The sequence below is a fragment of the Aotus nancymaae genome, unplaced genomic scaffold, assembly GCF_030222135.1.
Source record: "Aotus nancymaae isolate 86718 unplaced genomic scaffold, 86718_ANA_hifiasm-v0.15.2.pri h1tg000040l, whole genome shotgun sequence".
Classification (NCBI taxonomy): Eukaryota; Metazoa; Chordata; class Mammalia; order Primates; family Aotidae; genus Aotus; species Aotus nancymaae.
The window spans coordinates 79,102,002-79,123,155 of NW_026988454.1; the positions used below are offsets into that span (position 1 = coordinate 79,102,002).

A 21,154-nucleotide genomic window follows, 5' to 3' on the forward strand; every position below is an offset into this window, starting at 1 on the left:
TGGGAAGCATTCTACAATAAAATATAATTTTTAAATTAACTATACTTTAAAGTGTCATGAAGTCATAAAATCTTACCCTGCTTACCTGAGAATATGGAATTAGTGTTTCAAACTGTTGATGAAGTTCCAATAGCTGAATTAACTCTGTATGTTTTTTGGCCTTTTCTCTAACTATTTCAATATAATGTTCAGGATTTTCTGCAAATGAATATGCAGCATCTTTACTACTGAATGTGTAATATTTTTCTTTATATTTTAAAATTCCAATTGCTGGATTTCCTGAAAATAAAAAAAAATTAGATATGAAATCTCTTGATCACTTATGAAATATTGTTATTCTGGCTCGGCATGGTGGCTCACACCTGTAATCCCAGCACTTTGGGAGGCCAAAGCAGGCAGACCACCTGAGGTCAGGAGTTTGAGACCAGTATGACCAACATGGTGAAGCCCTGTCTCTACTAAAAATACAAAAATTAGGTGGGCGTGGTGGTATGCACATGTAATCCCAGCTATTCGAGAGGCTGAGCAAGAGAATAGCTTGAACCTGGGAGACAGAGGTTGCCCTGAGCTGAGATTGTGCCATTGCACTCCAGCCTGGGTAACAGAGAGAGACTCTGTCTCAAAAAAAAAAAAGAAAGAAAAGAAAGAAATACTGTTATTCTGAGTTTGTAACATACCCATAGAGCCATTCCCCATCCACTCCATTTTTTTTTTTTTTTTTTTGAGACAATGTCACACTCTTTTCACCCAGGCTAGAGTGCAGTGGCACAATCTCAACTCACTGCATCATCAACCTCCCAGACTCAAGTGATCCTCCTGCTCTAGCCTCCCAGGTAGCTGGGACTACAGGCACATGCCACCACACCTAGCTAATTTTTCTTGTATTTTTTGTAGAGGTGGGTATTCACCATGTCACCCAGGCTGGTCTCAAACTCCTGGACTCAAGCAATCTTCTCACCTCAGCCTCCCAAAATGCTAAGATTACAGGCATGAGCCACCACTCTTGGCACTTCCACTCCTTTTTTTTTTTTTTTTTTTTTTTTTTTGAGACAAAGTCTCACTCTGTCACCGAGGCCGGAGTGCAGTAGCATCTCAGCTCACTGTAACCTCTGCCTCTCAGGTTCAAGCAGTTCTCCTGTCTTAGCCTCCTGAGTAGCTGGGACTACAGGCACACGCCACCACACCTAGCTAAATTTTGTATTTTTAGTAGAAACGGGGTTTCACCATAGTAGTCTCAAACTCCTAACCTCAGGTGATCCCCTCACCTCAGCCTCCCAAAGTGCTAGGATTACAGGTGTGAGCCACTGCGCCCGGCCCCTTCCACTCCATTTTATTTTTTATTTATTTATTTTTTTTTGAGACGGAGTTTTGCTCGTTACCCAGGCTGGAGTGCAATGGCGCGATCTCGGCTCACCGCAACCTCCACCTCCTGGGTTGAGGCAATTTTCCTGCCTCAGCCTCCTGAGTAGCTGGGATTACAGGCATGCACCACCATGCCCAGCTAATTTTTTGTATTAGTAGAGACGAGGTTTCACCATGTTGACCAGGATGGTCTCGATCTCTTGACCTCGTGATCCACCCGCCTCGGCCTCCCAAAGTGCTGGGATTACAGGCTTGAGCCACCGCGCCCGGCCTTTCCACTCCATTGTTAACATATCACTTATGCTTTTATTTTGCTAAAATGTTATAACTAGCATTTTAATTTATACATTTTATTGAGTGGTATCATGTGAAATTCATATTAATTATATATGTTTTTTATTTTTATGTTAAAGTATGATTTTAAACTGTATTTTATGTAAAAATACTTTCGACTATCCAGATATAATAATTTAAAAAATCTTTTATGAAAAACCACTTACTCATCTGGCAGATTTTTCAAAGCTACTTAAACTAAACTAACTGCTGCAATGACTGTTTTTAAAATAATCCAGTAAGAACTACAAAAATGGAACATCTTTTCCAAAATGCAAATTTGCATGTTAGCAAATATTTTTCACTGTAAAAAGATAGACTATCGATAATTAAACATCCACATAGTTTGTGGAAGTTGTATTAGAAAAAGTAACACTGTCTTATTCATTTATTCTTTTATTTATCCAACAGTTATTGACCTTGTTTTTGGTGTTAAGGCTATAGAAGAAAACAAATTCCCTTCTCTCAAAAAATCACAAATATATTGTAGGCAAGAAAGTGACAAGTGCTACATGAAAAAAATAACAAAGCAGGTTAAACACATAGTAAAAGGAAGAAGTGTGCAATTGATACTTTGGGTGATTAGGGAAAGCTGAATAAAATGAGGCGCAAGGCGAGTAGCGACCTGGGAGGCAGAGCTTTCCTAGTAGAGTGCAAAGGCTCTGAGGTGAAAGTGGGCTTCGATTGTTCAACAACAGCAAGAAAGCCTGTGCCACTGGAGCAAACGAGGGAAAGCGTGGCAGGCAACGAAGTCAGTGAAGGCATCTGAAAAGGACCCTCATTGGTAAGCTCCAGTGTTACACTGGGATTTAAGCCATGTGGTCTCCACTCCCACATGGAAGAAGGGAAGTTCTACAGAATTCATCAGAGGTAATGCAGGTTGCTGCTGCCCAGAAAATAATGATGTAGAAATCATGTAGTAAGCAGAAATAGTCAGAATTTGCTTATTAGAGAGGAATCTGAAACTCATGGCCCCACAAGCTCTTCTACTTTTCTACTTCGCCCTCTTTCTTAGACCCATAGTTGGGAGAAGCTGCAAGGGACCACACAGACGTCCTGGTTGATCCTTTCCATTTTCCTCAGGGGAAACTGAGGTCCACAGAAGGTGTGAGATTTCAAAAAGGTTACTTAGTTCACTAAGGACACAGACCAGGCTCTTCTGAACCCTAGACCACAGCTTTTTCAACCACATGCATATTTCTCTTTTCCCTTCTTATTTGTGTGAAACAGGGAAGGAAGGAAGGAAGGAAGGAAGGGAGGGAGGGGAGGGAGGAGAGGGAGGGAGGGGAGGGAGGGGAGGGAGGAGAGGGTGGGAAGGAGGCAGGGAGAAGAAATAAAAGAAATGGAAGCTATCTACATTCCATTACATTTTACTTCAGCATGGCTCTTGATTATTTTCTTCCCAGTATTAGTGACTCTCATTGGGCCTCAGAATATTACTCTCTCAATTTCCCACAGTAAATATTTTGTTATTCCCATTATCAAAAATGTAATAACATTTTTTGAATAAGCCAATTGTGTGTTCTCTCTAGCCTGTATACACACAATCCCGATAATTATTTTTAATGAAAAAATACTCAATAGTGAAACATAACAAATTTAATAAAATAATGAAGAAAGAAGGAAAATAAGGTTAATGGTATAACGTAAATAAGACACAATCTTATCACACTGTTTTCATTCTAGCCCTAGCATGCTTTTTCTTATTCACAATTCACACAGCACTTTTTGGATGATAATTTATTTCATCTCTATCTCTGAATTATTATTTATTTTGGAGAAGCTCTAATAATATATACACCATAAAGAAATTTTACTCAATAAAATATTAGCCACTTCCTTATAGGGGTCTAACAGAGAAATCCTGATCTATGCCAGTGAAATATAACTGCAAAGTGACAAAGGATATTTTTTAACAAATACCTCAGTCAAATAAGTGTTGCTCTTTCAGTAATTGCTTTGGAAGATAATATATTTTTAGTAGTGTTGTGTACCATTTTGTTTTGTTTTGTTTTGTTTTTGAGACGCAGTCTTGCTTTGTTGCCCAGCTGAAATGCAGTGGTGTGATCTCTGCTCACTGCAATCTCTGCCTCCCTGGTTCAAGTGATTCTCATGCCTCAGTCTCCTGAGTAGCTGGGACTATAGGTATGTGCCACCACACCTGGATAATTTTTGTATTTTTAGTAAAGACAAGGTTTCACCATGTTGGCCCAGCTGCTCTCCAATCCTGACCTCAAGTGATCCACCCGTCTTGGCCTCCCAAAGTGCTGGGATTACAGGCGTGAGCCACCACGTCTGGCCAATGTCATGTAACATTTCTAGAATTCTTCATTCGGCATATGAGTCATTCCCTTTCTATGGTACTACAGCATCCATATTTCATAATATATATATACCTTCCATTACTTATCACGTATAATTTCTTGCTTATGTCAGTCTACCAGAGCACCTCCAAAATGAAGACTTTGTCTGGATCATCTTTGTAGCTCCTTTGCTAGTGCACCATTAGATTCCACAAAGTTTTTAAAGTGAATACGCAAGCGAAATGGCAGCACTCCATTTAAAGAAAAAATTGGGGAAAGGAGAGCAGTCTTATTTCCAATGATATACCTGGAAGGAGAAAACCACCGGTTGCAGCAAACGTGTAAGCACAAAATCCGCGATACTGAATTAACAGTTTATCAAAATTTGCTGTTGTTTCTGGGAAAAGCCATTCTAGTTTTCTGAAATCCGCCACATTTACTCTATCTTCTAAAATAAAAGAGAACAAGAAAAGCTTTAATTCAGTGAGAAGGTTAAATTTCCAAAATAAATCAGCAATAGCTCATAAACATTCCCTTTTCTATTGTTTTGTACTTTTCCCAATTGACAAAAACTTGATATTCACAAAACCAGACTTACGAGGAAGTCAATTCAAGCAAAGAAGTACAAATGACCTCAGTGACATATAATGTCATGTAAGTTTCTGGGGCAAACTTGGAGGTAGGACTTTGCTCCAGAATGAAGAATAGAAAGGAGAGGCCATTTCTGACAAGCGTGCATTGCTGCTGAGAGAAAAACTGACTGGGGTACTTCCAAAAGAGTGTGTGATGCTTCCTGCTGCTGCCAAGTAAATAACCCAAGGAATTGAGCAGAATTGACTGGCTGCTATGTGACCCAGACAGAGATAGATTGACCTCATTCAATATAGTGTTGTTCTTAATAATATACTAGGTGGCAAAATGTGTATCATATGATGCCTATAAGCCAGGACTATTGTTTCTTGAAACAACAGAAGGTTCTGAGCAAAGACAGTCAAAAAAATGTCTGTTACTTGATTTTAATAACAAGGTGTGTAATTTTTGTTCTTTATATTTTTTAAAATTCTTCCTACTGTTGGTTAGTTTACCTATTTACATTTGATAAGCAAACTGAATAAATTTTTACACAAATAATACCACGTATTTATAAAACATTGTTCCAAAAGTTTCTTACCTTTCACAATCCCACCTACACTTCTATGCCTGGTTCTAAACCCAAAAAGCAGGCACCACAAATGATCTTGTGGTTACCACTAAAAGTAAATGCATAATTTACAGAAAATAAATCATCTCTCTTTTCTCCTGATATGCCTAAAAGCCTCTAACAATGACAATATGTGGCAGGTGTCAATGAAATTCTTTTAGGAGAACACTGGATCACCCAATTTACTGGAGCAGTAATTTAATAGTGTTCTGGTGAATAAAAAGTTCTGATGTGCCAGGCATGGTGGCTCATGCCTGTAATTCCAGCACAATGGGAGGCCGATGCAGGCGGATCACCTGAGGTCAAGAGTTCGAGACCAGCCTGAGCAACGTGGTGAAACCCCGTCTCTACTAAAAATACAAAATTAGCCAGGCTTGGTGGCTCATGCCTATAATCCAAGCTACTTGGGAGGCTCAGGCAGGAGAATCGCTTGAACCCAGGAGGCAGAGGTTATGGTGAGCCGAGATTGCACCATTGCGTTCCGGCCTGGGCAACTAGAGTGAGACTCTGTCTCAAAAAAAAGTTCTGACATATGGTAGAAAATGACACATCTAAATCTAGTAAGTTGCAGGTAAACAGTCTCGCCAATATGGTTAACTTAGTATTCACTGTTGAAGCTACTTTTTAATTTCATTTAATATTTGCTTAGATATGCTGTTTTAATGAAATGAAATGAGTAATAAAAACCTTGAACTGAAAGGATCTTTTTTAGTTTCTGATTTAGTTTTCACTTTTTATGTATTCTAATAGTTTAAGAAATAATTGCTATCTATTTTCCATCATTACAAAAACAATTTGAAAAGAAAAATCATAGAGTAAATTATTAATTTCATTTTCCAGAACAACTCTCTTTTTAGGCAACATCAACGTCTCAAGTCTCAGGCTCCTTTGTGGCATTGTTTATGAATGTTAAATTGTCTTTAGCTAAGATAGAAGAGTCTAAAATGGTTAAACGTTTATTGATAAAGATTTTCTTTCTGTAGGAATCAATGCATCTTCTAAAGGTCTAAATAAGCTCAATTAATTTTACAGGGATAATGTAATTACCTACCCTGGGCTAGCAAAACTGACTCCATTTTAGCTGTAAACTCCAACCTGGCTTCCCCCTCCTTACCACAGCCCCTTTGGGTGCATAACTGGGTCGTGCTGCACTTAGAAGCATTGAAGCATACTGTTCTTAACACTTGTAACCATTGTAACTGCATCCTGCCTGGCATACCTCCCCACTGCTATTGTAAGAAAAGTTTCCCTTTGATCATTGTGTAGAAGGAGACACCACCCCCTGCTTGGTAATTGTATGGAAACCACCTGTGCCCGCAGCCCCTTCCTCTAAACTGCTTTTCTGCTTCTGTAAAATTCCGCTTCAGCTAGGTACTCCCCTCCCCTACCTAAATCAAGGTATAAAAGATAATCAGGCCCCTTCCTCCGGGCCGAGAGAATTTTGAGTGGTAGCCGTCTCTTGGTCACTGGCTAATTAATAAAGGACTCTTAATTTGTAACTCAGAGCGTGGCACGTTCCTTCTAACTCGCTCAGTTACTAGAGTGGCTGTCACCACTAAAACAGACATTATGTAGGCCCAGGCCCTGCTGGCCAAAACTTCAGCACAAAAAACTAAGTTAATTACTCTCACTCAGGCCTTCCAATAAAATAAAAATAAACACATCAACAGTTACACTGACAACAAGTATGTCTTTACAACTATACATATTCATAAAACTACTTACCAGGAGCACAAGCTTCTCACTTCGACTAAAAAAACTATCAAAAAGGGCCTAAATAAGATCTATTAATTTTACAGGAATAACATTTATTGGTTTGTAAATTCTCAACTTGAATCTGAGGTAGATACCTAACAAATAACATTCTAAAGAAATTGAGCTCTATTTGCAACAAAATAGCAAGGAATAATATTCTTTTCTCCAACAAATCAATAATAAAATCACTAGGACTGCAATAAAACACATCTGCACAAAAAAATCATTGTTAACCAAAACATAAACGATAACGCTAGAAATGCAGGAATGGTTACTGCTAGATAGTAAGTTATTCATATTACATAGTTTCTGTTTTCCACATGTCCTCTCGTGAACATTAGTGCTTTTTTTGGAGTGGGGAGGGATGGAGTCTCATTCTATCACCCAGGCTGGAGTGCGGTAGTACGATCCCAGCTTACTGCAACCTCTGCCTCCTGGGTTCAAGCGATTCTCCTGCCTCAGCCTCCTGAGTAGCTAGGATTACAGGAGCACACCACCATGCCCGACTAATTTTTGTATTTTTAGTAGAGACGGAGTTTTGCCATGTTGGCCAGGTTGGTCTCAAACTTCTGGCCTCAGGAGATCCACCTGCCTCGGCCTCCCAAAGTGCTGGGATTATACACGTGAGCCACTGCACCCACCCCTCATTAGTACTTTACAATCAAGAAAAATGTTTAATGCTTTATCAGAAAGACATAACATGAAAATTTTAGAATAAAAGAGTGACTTTGTTCTAGAGGCAATTTTAAAAAGAACAGGAAATAATGGATGATTTTCATTACCCATGTGTTCTTTCATTCTACACATATCAGTTTTCACAGTCACTCCATTGAGATGATGTTGCATTACTCTCTCAGGAAAGAATAGTTCGTGAGCACCCAGGAACGGCTGAAGGTGAGTGAATAAATTACTGAGGACACCAACTACAACAGTTTCGTCTTGCAAGCTGGTCCACAGAGTGGAAAGTGCAATGAAGATAGGCTAAGAAAGAGGAAAAAAAAATGTTCAAAATGTAACCGTGTAATAAAATTATAAATCACTGTCCTCTTTAAGATAAATACAGTTGTTATTTGTAAAGAAGTTAGTTAATTCTCCCTAAGTAAAAGTCATATGAATTTAGATAATAGATTTTAGATAGAAATTTAACTCATAAATTATGATATACCTGGAAAATAAACTTGCATTATGAGAAATAAATTATGAGAAAATAAACTTGCATTTTATTTCAAGGCATTTTATTTTGGTATGATTATTATAAAGTTAATTTACTTTAAAAAGCCAAACACATGTGATCACCTAAGAAAGATTTATGGACTCTTCATCTCAAAAAACCAAGGGAAAAATCTCTTAAAAAAAAAAATAGGGCCTGGGGCAGTGGCTCATGCCTATAATCCCAGCACTTTGGGAGGCTGAGGCGGGCAGATCACCTGAGGTTAGGAGTTCAAGACTAGCCTGGCCAACATGGCGAAACCCTGTCTCTATTAAAAATACAAAATCAGCCAGGCATGGTGGCACGTGCCTGTAATCCCAGCTACTTGGGAGGCTGAGGCAGGAGAACTGCTTTAAGCCGGGAGATGGAGGTTGCAGTGAGCTGAGATCATGCCATTGCACTCCAGCCCGGTCAACAAGAATGAAACTACATCTCAAAAAAAAAAAAAAAATCAAGGAGAGTGGGACAAGATGGCAACATAGAAAAGTTCCCCCACCCACCCGGCAACGACACCAGGTTAACAACTATCTACAAAGAAAAAACACCTTCATAAGTACCAAAAATCAGATGTGTTTAGAGGGGAATGAATATAACAATGTCATTGAAGACCTTTTTTTTTTTTTTTTTTTTTAAAGATGGGGTTTCACCATGTTGGTCAGGCTGGTCTTGAACTCCTGACCTCAGGTGATCCATCCGCCCTGGCCTCCAAAGTGCTTGGATTACAGGCGTGAGCCACCATGCCTGGCCTGAAGACCATTTTTGTGTTTGTTTTCCTGACTGATCATCTAATCAAATATAACAATATTAAGAGAGTAAAATTAAAAAGTTAAATATGACTCATTATAATTAGATTTATCTGGCCCAATCATCGCTCAAAAGAACCTGGAAAGTATAGAGATACATCTTAGGGCATGTTTTGTGAGCTGCAAGTTAAAGATTTTAGGCCACTGAGATATGTTTCTTATTCATATTAAAGGTCACTGACTTACAGAACACATGAAAAATCAACAAGGCCCCACATGTAAGCTAAATAATTTGGACTTTTGTTTCTTGGGTTTTAAACTAAACACTGGGCATGACTGCAGAGAGTTATCACAGCCTCATATCCTCTATAATAATACTGCATGTACATTTTATACCTCCTTTTCCAGATAAGGTTTGCCAGATTTGTCCATAGAATGGTGCAGATAATGAGAAAGTCAATATAAGTGCAGGCCTGGTAAACAAAATGATTATTATCTGTCTTTTCAGGAAGGTCACAAGTTTTATCATCTCTGTACTGGAGCCAATTTCTGACCTGCTCCTATGAATACATTTTCAACATAGTACTATGATTATTTCTGCTGTCACAGCCAATACGGATATGGTTATCATACTACACAGCTGCAGTTCCTTTAGTAGCAGTTGCTTATGTAGGGGAATTCTCTCATCCAGCTTAAAGCATACTATTACTACAAAATAACCATAAAGAGCAAGATCAACTTATACAAAACTAACATTAAATTTTTAGAAATTAAATATAATTATAATGACTTGCAACCCAATATTATAGGGCTCAACAGGAAATTTACCCTTAAGGTAAAAGTTTATGACAAATACTTACAAAGACTTGTGATGTTGGGACGGCTGTCTTTGATTTTACTGTCATTTTTAGTTGTTCCAGATGGGCTCCTAACTGTTTTGTCATCATTTCCACTTCTTGAGCACTGGTAATTATGTCTGACTATGAAAACAACATAATTTGCATTAATATCTTTATAATTCTACTATAAAAATCATGTATTTCAGACCGTGCCTGCTTCCTATGTCCTCTGAAGGTATGCTCGATGACAGCTGGAAGCCTGTTCTCCACGGTATCCTCAACCCCTAGAACAGTACCAGCATATGTATGGTGCTTACAAGATATTTGTGAGATGGATGAATCTTTTGAAATACAATGGATATACTTTTTTAAAATGTATACAGGTATTCTTAGATATATTCTTAAATATAATTGCGTTCTTGAGAAATGAATCCTCAAGAATCCATTTTTATATAGCTGTTATTTTCCTATTCCTCAATGATAAAATTAATTAGGCATTCCTCTGAAAACTATGTTGATAACAAGATTTAATAAAATCACATTGAGAAAAACCTTTTAGAAGTGAGCCAGCAGGGTACTGCAGGTTGGCAGGCTAGTGAGAGCTCACCTTGTGATGTATGATATACGGGTTAGGGGATGACCAGAATACCTGTACTGAATCGGGATATTTTTGAAGACCCTGTCATATAAAGTTCATCACTGAAATGACTCACAAGGCAGTATAATATTGTTTTCTTGATTTGAAAGGATCAAAGGAATTTGTTAGGGTTAAAGACTTGCTTACTATGAATGCAGAACTGAAATGAACTAGAAAAGCATTTGATGAAGCAAATTATGGATCTTGATACCTTCTGTACTTTCTGAAACTCCATCATCTTCTGGAGAAAGTACATATATTAAATGTATATTTTCTATAGTAAGGTCCTGATAGATATCTAGCCATGTAAATGAAAGATGAAGAAACACAAAGTTTTCAGCTTTTATTTTCATGCCTTCAATTTTAGGGTGATCTTTGGGCCTTTATTTGACTGCATTTATATAAGCATACTTGAACTACTTGTTGGGTTTCAATGATCACACATAATAAGTTAAAGTACCAGCCAGGCACAATGGCTCACGCCTGCAATCCCAGCATTTTGGGAGGCCAAGGCAGGTGGATCACGAGGTCAAGAGATCGAGACCATCCTGGCTAACATGGTGAAACCCAGTCTCTACTAAAAATACAAAAATTAGCTGGGCATAGTGGCGTGCATCTGTAGTCCCAGCTACTCAGGTGGCTGAGGCAGGAGAATCACTTGAACCTGGGACTTGGAGGTCGCAGTGAGCCAAGATTGCACCACTGCACTCCAGCCTGGCAACAGAGCGAGCCTCCTTCTCAAAAAAAAAAAATGTTAAAGCATCTTGTAAACCATTTATTGCTTTCTGACTTTTGACTATCTAAAGGGTGAAGTAGTATTTATGTGGTAACTGTATCTGTGACATTGTAAGCTATACTGTAGGTATTTATTATGCAAGATCTAAATGACATCTTTGACTTTATGATAACTAAGACATGCTTCATGTATCCTAAAGTTTTTAGACAACAGTAAACTGAAAGGTTAATAAAGGTAGTGAACTAGTTTGTGATCCTTCTAAGGAGATGATATAGAAAAAAACAGTTCTTTGTAAGAATTTTTATCTGTCTTAAAAGAAAATTTGTCTTAATATTCTTTTCTTCACATAAAAAGAGTGACTTTTTTTTTTTCAAGAAACTAAAAGTTTCATGTGAATGCTTCTGTGTTCAGGCATTTTTTATTTAAAACCATCTAATGGGGCCAGGTGTGGTGGCTTACATCTGTAAATACCACCACTTTGGGAGGCTGAGACGGGCGGATCATGAGGTCAGGAATTCAAGACCAACCTCACCAACATAGTGAAACCCCTCCCCTACGAAAAATACAAAATATTAGCTGGACATGGGCTGTAATCCCAGCTACTCAGGAAGCTGAGGCAGGAGAATTGCTCGAACCCCGGAAACAGAGGTTTCAGTGAGCTGAGATCATGCCATTGCACTCCAGCCTGGTCGACAATGCGAGATTCCGTCTTAAAAAAAAAAAAAAAAAAGCCTATTAAGTTTTAAGAGAACTCATTTTCCCACATCACATTAAATCTTCTCAGAATAAATGCTTTCAGTAGCAAGAATAGTTTTAAAAATTGATGACAGGATAAGCATTTGGGATAGTTTTTATTTATATGTTTGTAAGTACTTGTTCATTGTGGAAATGTGTACTTGACTAAAACATAAATGGCTATGGAAATTGCTTTTGTAGTTCAGGATATACAGGTTTGTGAGTATTTAGCTTATTGTAAAGCCCATAGCTTAAAAATAAGGATTAAAATTGCATTTAAACAGATCACTGAATTTGTGCTACTCTTTGTGAAACTGAACTTTTCGTGTGACACAAACATTATAAATCAACACTTGGGAAACTTTTATTTTCTTAATCTATTGATACAAAGAATAAAGTATGAAAAATTAAACAGAAAAAATCACATTGAAGAAGGCAGAAAATCTTAAAAATCACAGCATTTAAAGAAAAACAATATGTTTGATACAACAATGATGGTCTGAAAACAAGTTGCTAAACACTGAATTTGAAATAATGGTATTTATTCTTACTCTGTGCTAAGTACCACGTTAAACACTTAAAAATACAAAAAGGGATAAATACAAATAAGAAAACCAAAGAATAGAAAGGTAAGTAAATTGTCTTACTAATAAAGACAGCTAATAAGGGATAGCATCATGGTGGACTCCAAACCATCTGAGCCCACAGCCCAGCTCTTAACCATTATACTGTGTTGCCCAAGATGTAACCAGAAATGGTTGTGGTGTGGGTTTATCAGTATAGCATAAAAGAATGACATCTATTTGAAGAGAATAAAGTGCATTTGAATTCTCAGACATCTGTATGTAGCCTAATTATATGCTTTCTAGACTATCTTAAATGACAAAAATAACTACTTCATGAGTAATATCAACTATTATCACTGTATTAAATGTTTATTCATAAATGTAAGATGCTTTAATTTTACCCATACTGCTGTTTAAGTATTTCTCCTCCTCCTGCCTTATTCTTCCATACACTACTATCTATTATATCTAATAGATCTCTTGTCTACCCTCACAGAGCTTTTTCCCCTTGCTTAAGTTTTTAGGAAATATGAAAATTCAGTCTTTAAAGTCTTTTAAGATTTGTGCAACAGCAACGAGAAACAAATACGTTTGCATATGTTCTCCTAAGTATATGTTGCATTTGACATGCAAATTTATTAAAACCTACAATTAAAAATACTCTAAGGCTGGGTGGTGGCTCACACCTGTAATCCCAGCGCTTTGGGAGGCCAAGGCAGGCAGGTCACTTGAGGCCAGGAGTTCGAGACCAGACTGGCCAACATGGTGAAACCCCATCTCTACTAAAAATACAAAGAAATTAGCCAGGCGTGGTGGCACATGTCTGTAGTCCCAGCTACTTGGGAGGATGAAGTAGAAGAATCACTTGAACCCAGAGGCAGACGTAAACCGAGGTTGTGCCGCTGCACTCCAGCCTGGGTGACAGAGTGAGACCCTGTCTCAGAAAGAAAAAAAAATACTCTAGACCCCTCCCCCAAGCTGTGTTTGCAGGATCCATTCACAATACGCATACAGAGCTTGTTTTTTTTCTAATAATGTCCTAGAAATTACTCTATTTACTAAAAATAATTTACTCACAATCATCTAGAGTTGTTTTTTGTTTGTTGTTTTTGTGTTGTTTTTTTTTTTTGAGATGGAGTTTCACTCTTGTTGCCCAAGCTGGAGTGCAATGGCGTGATCTCAGCTCATTGCACCTCTGCCTCCTGGGTTCAAGCAATTCTCCTGCCTCAGCGTCCTGAGTAGCTGGGATTACAGGCACGCAGGACCACACCTGGCTAATTTTTTGTATTTTGGGTAGAAATGGGTTTCCCCATGTTAGCCAGGCTGGTCTTGAACTCCTGACCTCAGGTGATCCGCCCGCCTTGGCCTCGAAAAGTGCTGGGATTACAGGCATGAGCCACCAGCCGGGCCCATCTAGAGTTTTTAATTATAATATTAGTCCTCTAAATATGCTATCACTTTAAAAAATTGTTTACTGTAATATTCAAATGGTTGGCAAAAGCATGTGATCCCAGCATGTTTGTCTTCTTCCCTTTCCCCCATCTTTTAAATACTTTTTATAAGTTCCTCATACTTTCTTTAATGTACAATTTTCAATAAGTCTAGTCAAATTTATAGAAGCAGAAATTAGAATGGAATCTCTCATGTTTAATGTTCTTATTACAACAGAAAGAAAATATAATAAAACAAGCACAAATTCCACCTAACTGATGTTTTTACTTGCCTTATCAGGAAAAATCAAGAAGCCCTGTATTTCCTGTTTGTGAATGGGCCCTATCAATATAGTCTGGGGGGAAGAACTCTACAAAAATCTTGACTTACAGGTTTTAACAAATGCAACTCTTGCTTGCACAATAACATGCAGCTTTCTCTCTTTGGTGTCTGCCTTGCACTTTAAAAGTCCATGGAGGGCCGGGCGCGGTGGCTCAAGCCTGTAATCCCAGCACTTTGGGAGGCCGAGGCGGGTGGATCACGAGGTCAAGAGATCGAGACCATCCTGGTCAACATGGTGAAACCCCGTCTCTACTAATACAAAAAATTAGCTGGGCACAGTGGCGCGTGCCTGTAATCCCAGCTACTCAGGAGGCTGAGGCAGGAGAATTGCCTGAACCCAGGAGGCAGAGGTTGCGGTGAGCCGATATCGCGCCATTGCACTCCAGCCTGGGTATCAAGAGCGAAACTCCATCTCAAAAAAAAAAAAAAAAAAAAAAGTCCATGGAGGATGGAATTTTATTCTCTCAGTTAAGAGAGTCAACAAGACTCTGATCATCACTCCCCTTTCTAAATATTTCAATGTGTTCACTGCAGCAGATAAAGTCCTGATCAAAACACAGTAATTCACTATCTTACCCAGGCTATCAGTTGGATAATTCACTATCTTACCCAGGCATATATTGCTTTTTTTTTTTTTTTTTTTTTTTTTTTTGAGACACAGTCTCACTCTGTTGCCCAAGCTGGAGTGCAGTGGCGCAATCTCAGCTCACTGCAACTTCTGCCTCCTGGGTTCAAGTGATTCTCCTGCCTCAGCCTCCCAAGTAGTTTGGATTACAGGTGCCTGCCACCATGCCCGGCTAATTTTTGTATTTTTAGTAGAGATAGAGTTTCACCATGTTGGCCAGGCTGGTCTCAAACTCCTGACCTCAGGTGATATGCCTGCCTCGGCCTCCCAAAGTGCTGGGATTACAGGCGTGAGCCACTGTGCTCGGCCTATATTTGATTTTTTAAATGTTTACATAAACTGACTGAAACTTTGGCAAGAGAGAATTTTTAAAAATCAAAATTGCTACTTTAAAATTTTGAAGTAGTATCTGTTCAAATAATGTGACTTTAAAAAGAATATTCATCGATTTTAACATAGGAAAAATCTTGCCAAAATTTAAATTGATATAGTTTATAATCTAGAGATGATACTGATTAAACCAATATCCATTTCATAATAATCGACCTTAATTGTCACTAAGACAGATTGATGGGGAAGGACGGAATAGTTTAAAAACAACAAAACAAAACAAAAAAGTCTCTTTGAGCAGAAAAGAATCAGAAAGCTAAGAAAACTCATCCTGATCCTGATTAAAGTCAGTACAAAATGGCCATAGAGAATGCTTAGATAAGAAAATTAACTTTCTTAACAACATGAGCAGCTAGGAGCTTGGAAATGAGATACTATATGGAAAAATAAAAGCTCTTCAGCTTGTTTCACTAGACAAATGAAATAACAGCTGTTCTGCTAAGGCCCTAGCAATGATGATGATGATAATCATAAACAATATCAGTATCACTTTACTGAGCTGTTGCACTAGGCACTATGCTGCCTTATTTTCATAGTGAAGACTACGAATAACCCATTTTATAGATATGGAAACCAAGGCACAGGGAAGTTAAGCAACCTCCTTAGGGACAGATTTAGTAAGTGGCAAAGTCATGGTTAGAATTCATGTAGTCTGGTTGCAAAGCCCACACTCATCACTTCTACACTTTACTCACTGCCCCTCTCCAGCTGTGAGAAGTAGAACACCAACGAGAATTTAAGACTTGGTTGATTATGATTCATGATTGAAAGCTATGAGAAGATTCTGTATAATGAACGACACCCTCTGCAACGTCCATACAGTATGTATGACAGTTTCCCAAGGTTCCTTCTTATAATATCGCCTCTGAATGCAGGTGACAAATGTCAATGTGAAGTTCTACTCCTGCGGCCTCATATGTACTTCAAAATAAATTGACTACAAAATCCTCTCAGTAACTGACTAGTTACATAAGGCTAATAGCCACAAGGTAATGTAAGGGGATATATCTACCTCAAGAGAGTGACGTGGTTTTTATTATTAATTTATTTATTTATTCTTTTTAGAGATGGGGTCTTGCTTGGTTACCCAAGCTGGAGTACAGTGGCATAACCATAGCTTAGGCATCCTCAAACTCCTAGGCTCAAGCAGTTCTCCCACCTCAGCCTCCCAGGTAGCTGGGATTATAGGTTAGTACTACCAAACTTGGAAAATGTTATTTTTAGTAGAAACAGGGTCTTGGAATGTTGCCCAGGCTGGTCTTGAATTCTTGGCCTCAAGCAGTTCTCCAACCTCAGCCTCCCAGCTAGGATCCTTCCTTCTGAAGGCAATTAGATAGGCTAGTTGTTAGGACAACCCCTAGTTTGTTGCAATGAAGTCATGTCATCAGGACAGGTAGGTAAGGAGAGAGGACAGACCAAGTGCATCCAATAGTAGTACCAAGTCATTAAAATACAAGTTAAAAAGAAGAGGTGGTCAGAGTACATCCTATTCTATCCCTCAAGAAATTAGCACTCACTCATATAAAAGACAATTCCACTAATCGAGAGTCTTACAGTTGCTGGAAAACAGAGACTGTGTAAAAGTAAACAGTGACAAGTGAGAACATAACTCGCTGTCATGCAGTAATTAACAGACTGTGTTCCTTGCTACTCTAGAGTGTCATGGGGATATCCCTTAGTGAAAAGGTCCTTTAATTCCTTTATGTAGATATCTGTTTTATATTTGTAAGATTCTGAGTAAGTTTCTGAGAGAAAGGGCACTGTTACTTTTTAAAAAGGTTATAACCACCACTTTACCATATTTTCCAACTCTCTGGGGATACTGTTTGGCTTATTCATTAGATCTAAAAACACCATATATAAAAATCTTTTCTGGCTAGGTGTGGTGGCTTATGCCTGCTATGCACCTTGGGAAGCTGAGGCAGGTGGACTGCTTGAGGTCAGATGTTCAAGACCAGCCTGGACAACATAGCAAGACCCCATCCTACATTTAAAAAAACAGAAACAAAAACACCTTTTTTTTTTTTGAGTCAGGGTCTCCCTCTGTCATTCATGCCAAGTGCACTGGTGTGATATTGGCTCACTGCAACCTCTGCCTCCCCAGCTCAAGCGATCCTCAACCTCTCAAGTAGCTGGGAATAAAGGCACATGTTACTGTGCCCGGCTAATTTTCGTATTTTTTGTAGAGATGGGGTTTTGCCATGCTGGCCAGACTGGTCTCAAACTCCTGCCTCCCAAAGTAATAGGATTACAGACATGAGCCACTGTGTCTGGCCTACGAAAAACCTTAAAAAAAAATCTTTTTGGCTGGGCACAGTGGCTCACGCCTGTAATCCCAGCACTTTGGGAGGCCGAGGCAGGTGGATCATGACGTCAGGAGTTCAAGACAGCCTGGCCAAGATAGCGAAACCCTGTGTCTACTAAAAATACAAAAATTAGCCGGGCATAGTGGCAGGTGCCTGTAATCCCAGCTACTCAGGAGGCTGAGGCACAGGGTTGCTTGAACCTGGGAGGCAGAGGTTGCAGTGAGCTGAGATCGTGCCACTGCACTCCAGCCTGGGCTACATAGTGAGACGCCATCTCAAAAAAAAAAAAAAAAAAAAATTCTTTTCTACCAGTTGTTACAGTGAGAACAAATAATTACACAAAAATTATTTGAAAGGCAACTACCTGCCAAACAATGTTAGATACTTGCTCTGAATTAAAATATAGTATTACTCACACATATACACTGTTTAACTACAGCATGTAACAAACCTATTATCAAGTACCAAAGATAATGAAAAAATATGAAATCAATTTCTACCAAACTATTTTCATTAAAATCGAAACCCAACTTTTCTATTTCTATTTTGATTCCTAACCCTACCAAAGCAATATAAACTGAGCAGTTATCCTGGTTCTACCTGATGTGGCCTTATAACATATAAAGAGATTGCATTATATGAAAAAGGTCAGATCTTATGAACTTAACTCACCAAAATGATCTGAAGGAAGACCTCACATTGTCGTATATTATATAGTGCCTCTTTTAACATATATGGCTGAAGTTCAGCCTTCATGAGTGGGTTGTCGGCTGCCTTCTCAAGGACGGCTGTGTAGCAGTATGCCTGGTGCTGGGTCTTCTCAAGCTGATCTTCAATATGCTGCAGGGTGGCTGGGATTGCTTCATGGAGAACACCTGGCACTGTTTGTAACAGTATAAAAAGGCAGCCATAAAGGAGACTAAAAACGATTAAGGAGAAAAGGCCTAGAAAGTAGTCACATTTTAAGCATTCAGTTGGGCTTTTTTTCCCCAATCAAATTAGTAATAATGAGGTATGTGTTTCATGGGTCCCACAACATAAAGAAAAGAATCTAACACAAACAAGTTCAAACAAAAGATACTAACAGAATGATAACCCAGTTATAGCAGGTCAGCTTTGCCACTAAATATAGAGGAGTTTAGAAAATAGGCAGAGTTTGGAATTACGTGTTGTTAATCATGTCCTTCCAGAAAAGCCACTGGCTCCTCCTGCTGTATACCATCTTTTCTAGTTATTGAGAAAAAAAAACAACAACAACAACAAAAAACGAATGCTTGTCAATAAACTCATCTGGATGGTAAGAAACGACAGAATAGTCTAGCAAGACAGGGTCATTTATGAAAATGAAAATTTGACTTTTTAGAACAGTTTTTAAAATATAAAAAAATTCCCTTTTATACTAGATTAGTGATCTGGCGAAGGACACTAACATCTTATCAGTGGGCCTACAGGAGTACCACATTCATAAGGAAGTGACTTCTTCTGGTAGGTACTTCATTAAATATTTCATAATACTTTCAAACTTATAGGTAAATAACGCATTAAGTATATAACAACAAAGAAGATGCACCCGAATTTAGAAATTTGAAATATCTCCTCGTGGATCTTTTCATTCCATTAACTGCAGCAGGAACTGTTTTCAGGAAGACTTTTATTTTTTAAACAACTAAATTTGACTCCCTTTTGGTTACTGACTTGCAGTAAAGAACATAAAGCCCCGCTGAACTGGGGAGGTTAGCTTTGAGCAGGACCCCTCATTGCTTTCCTGGATTCACTGTCTCATAGTAGCTTCATGGTACATAAAATTTAAAGTCTTGCCCCAGCAAAAGTAAAAATCACGACACATTATAAACAATAGTAATTTAAGGAAATAGTAAAAAATGCAAATCTTACATTTAAGAATGCCAGTGGTGTGTTATTATTTTCCTCACTGTGCATTTTAAATTTTAAACATACATAACCTTTAGAATTAACCTAATGATATACCTACAATCATCAATGCCTTCTCCTCCTTTTCCACAGTCTCTGTTAAATAAACGAATTCCAGTAACAATCATGGTGAGTTCTTTCAGTTGGCGTTCTTTGTCCTTCTTAGAAAGAGTTAGAAATGTCCCAAGCTCAGCCTGAGGAAAAACACTCTGGAGAGCAGCTAAAATAAACCAGAAAAAAAAGGAAAACAAAGTGACAGAATAAACATATCAGAAGTTAAATAACAAGTTTTTTTTTCTTTCAGCAGAAAGTTAAGGGTGTGAGTTGCTTATGTAATTCTTTAAATTTCTGACACCTGATTATAAAATACATACTAAAACTGATCACACATCAAAGCTGGACTACTGAGAGTTATGCCATTGCCTCATGTCCATTTTTAATAATTGAACAGCCATCAGTAACTTTTTGGCAATAGGCATGAAAACAATCTTTCTAATTAGGGATTTGAGCCAAAAAATGGATGCTTTAAAATAATTGTGGAAGAGAGCCATAGACATTTTTCCTATTCCTCATTTTAAAGTATGAAAGTGGGCAAAATTTCCTAAGGATAAAACACTGCCCCTTTCCATCATCCACTTTAAATGACAGACTCAATTTCTGTCATCAATATGAAATATCCCTTTCCAGCTTTTCCATTAACTCAATCAGTCTGGTACCCTCAATCCCACTATCGATGTTTCTCTAATGAGGTGTAATAGGTCCCTACATATGTGCAGCTCTAAGCAATTAGCAATATTTCACTTTCTAGAGGTGCTACTTGAGTTTTAGGACTGATACACAGTGTAAAAGGAGACTGGGTACATTTTAACTCATTTGTGCTGTGCTGATTTTTCTTTTTCAGATAAAAAGGGAACTTCAATCTTTAACACTTCTAATTTAACATATTTTATAAAATACAATGATCATATATTTTCACTTATGAAATGGAAATTGGTTATACTTTTTACCTGTTACCTCTCTGACAGTCTTGATGTCTGTAGGGGATCCAAGGCCAGAGCGGAGTAACACATAGCTGATAATCTTCCGGTAGAGACTTTCCAATTCTTCTTTAGTACATGCTCTGTTATCTGTAATTTCTCTGGTAACAGAGCCTAATCTCAAGTCTAGGACTCGGTGATGTTCTTCAAGAAATTCCACTAAAATTGGCAAATAACAATGTTCCATATATTTGATATTTAGAATTCTTCTCACATAAGAACTAGAGAAAAGCTGGCTTGGATATGGCAATTCCACTTCATGAAAACAAGTAATTTCTTAAGATGTAATAATGAAATAAAAAACAGTGGCCAGCAAGTAACCTCAAGACAAAAATCCAATAGAAAAGATTTATTACAGCCGGGCGTGGTGGCTCATGCCTGTAATCCCAGCTCTTTGGGAGGCTGAGGCGGGTGGATCATGAGGTCAGGGGTTCGAGACCAGCCTGACCAACATGGTGAAATCCCGTCTCTACTTAAAAATACAAAAATTAGCCAGGTATGGTGGCGCGCACCTGTAATCCCAGCTACTTGGGAAGCTGAGGCAGGAGAATTGCTTGAACCTGGGAGGCGGAGGTTGCGGTGAGCCGAGAGTGCATCATTGCACTCCAGCCTGGGCAACAGAGCAAGACTCCGTCTCAAAAAAAAAAAAAAAGATTTATTACAGTGACTTAAAT

At 38.3% G+C, this 21,154-nt stretch overlaps 1 protein-coding gene across 2 annotated transcripts in view; it reads right to left on the reverse strand.

Moving 5' to 3' along the window:
- CFAP206 (cilia and flagella associated protein 206) overlaps positions 1-21,154 on the reverse strand; it is an 82,168-nt gene that overhangs the window by 29,531 nt on the left and 31,483 nt on the right. For both annotated transcript variants that reach the window (XM_064360415.1, XM_064360416.1), the window contains 7 exons: positions 20,451-20,639; positions 19,505-19,663; positions 18,187-18,395; positions 9,768-9,887; positions 7,737-7,935; positions 4,306-4,446; positions 86-279 (listed from right to left, as the gene is read on the reverse strand). In XM_064360415.1, the coding sequence (XP_064216485.1) occupies positions 86-279; positions 4,306-4,446; positions 7,737-7,935; positions 9,768-9,887; positions 18,187-18,395; positions 19,505-19,663; positions 20,451-20,639 (1,211 nt within the window). The remainder of the gene's footprint in view (positions 1-85; positions 280-4,305; positions 4,447-7,736; positions 7,936-9,767; positions 9,888-18,186; positions 18,396-19,504; positions 19,664-20,450; positions 20,640-21,154) is intronic.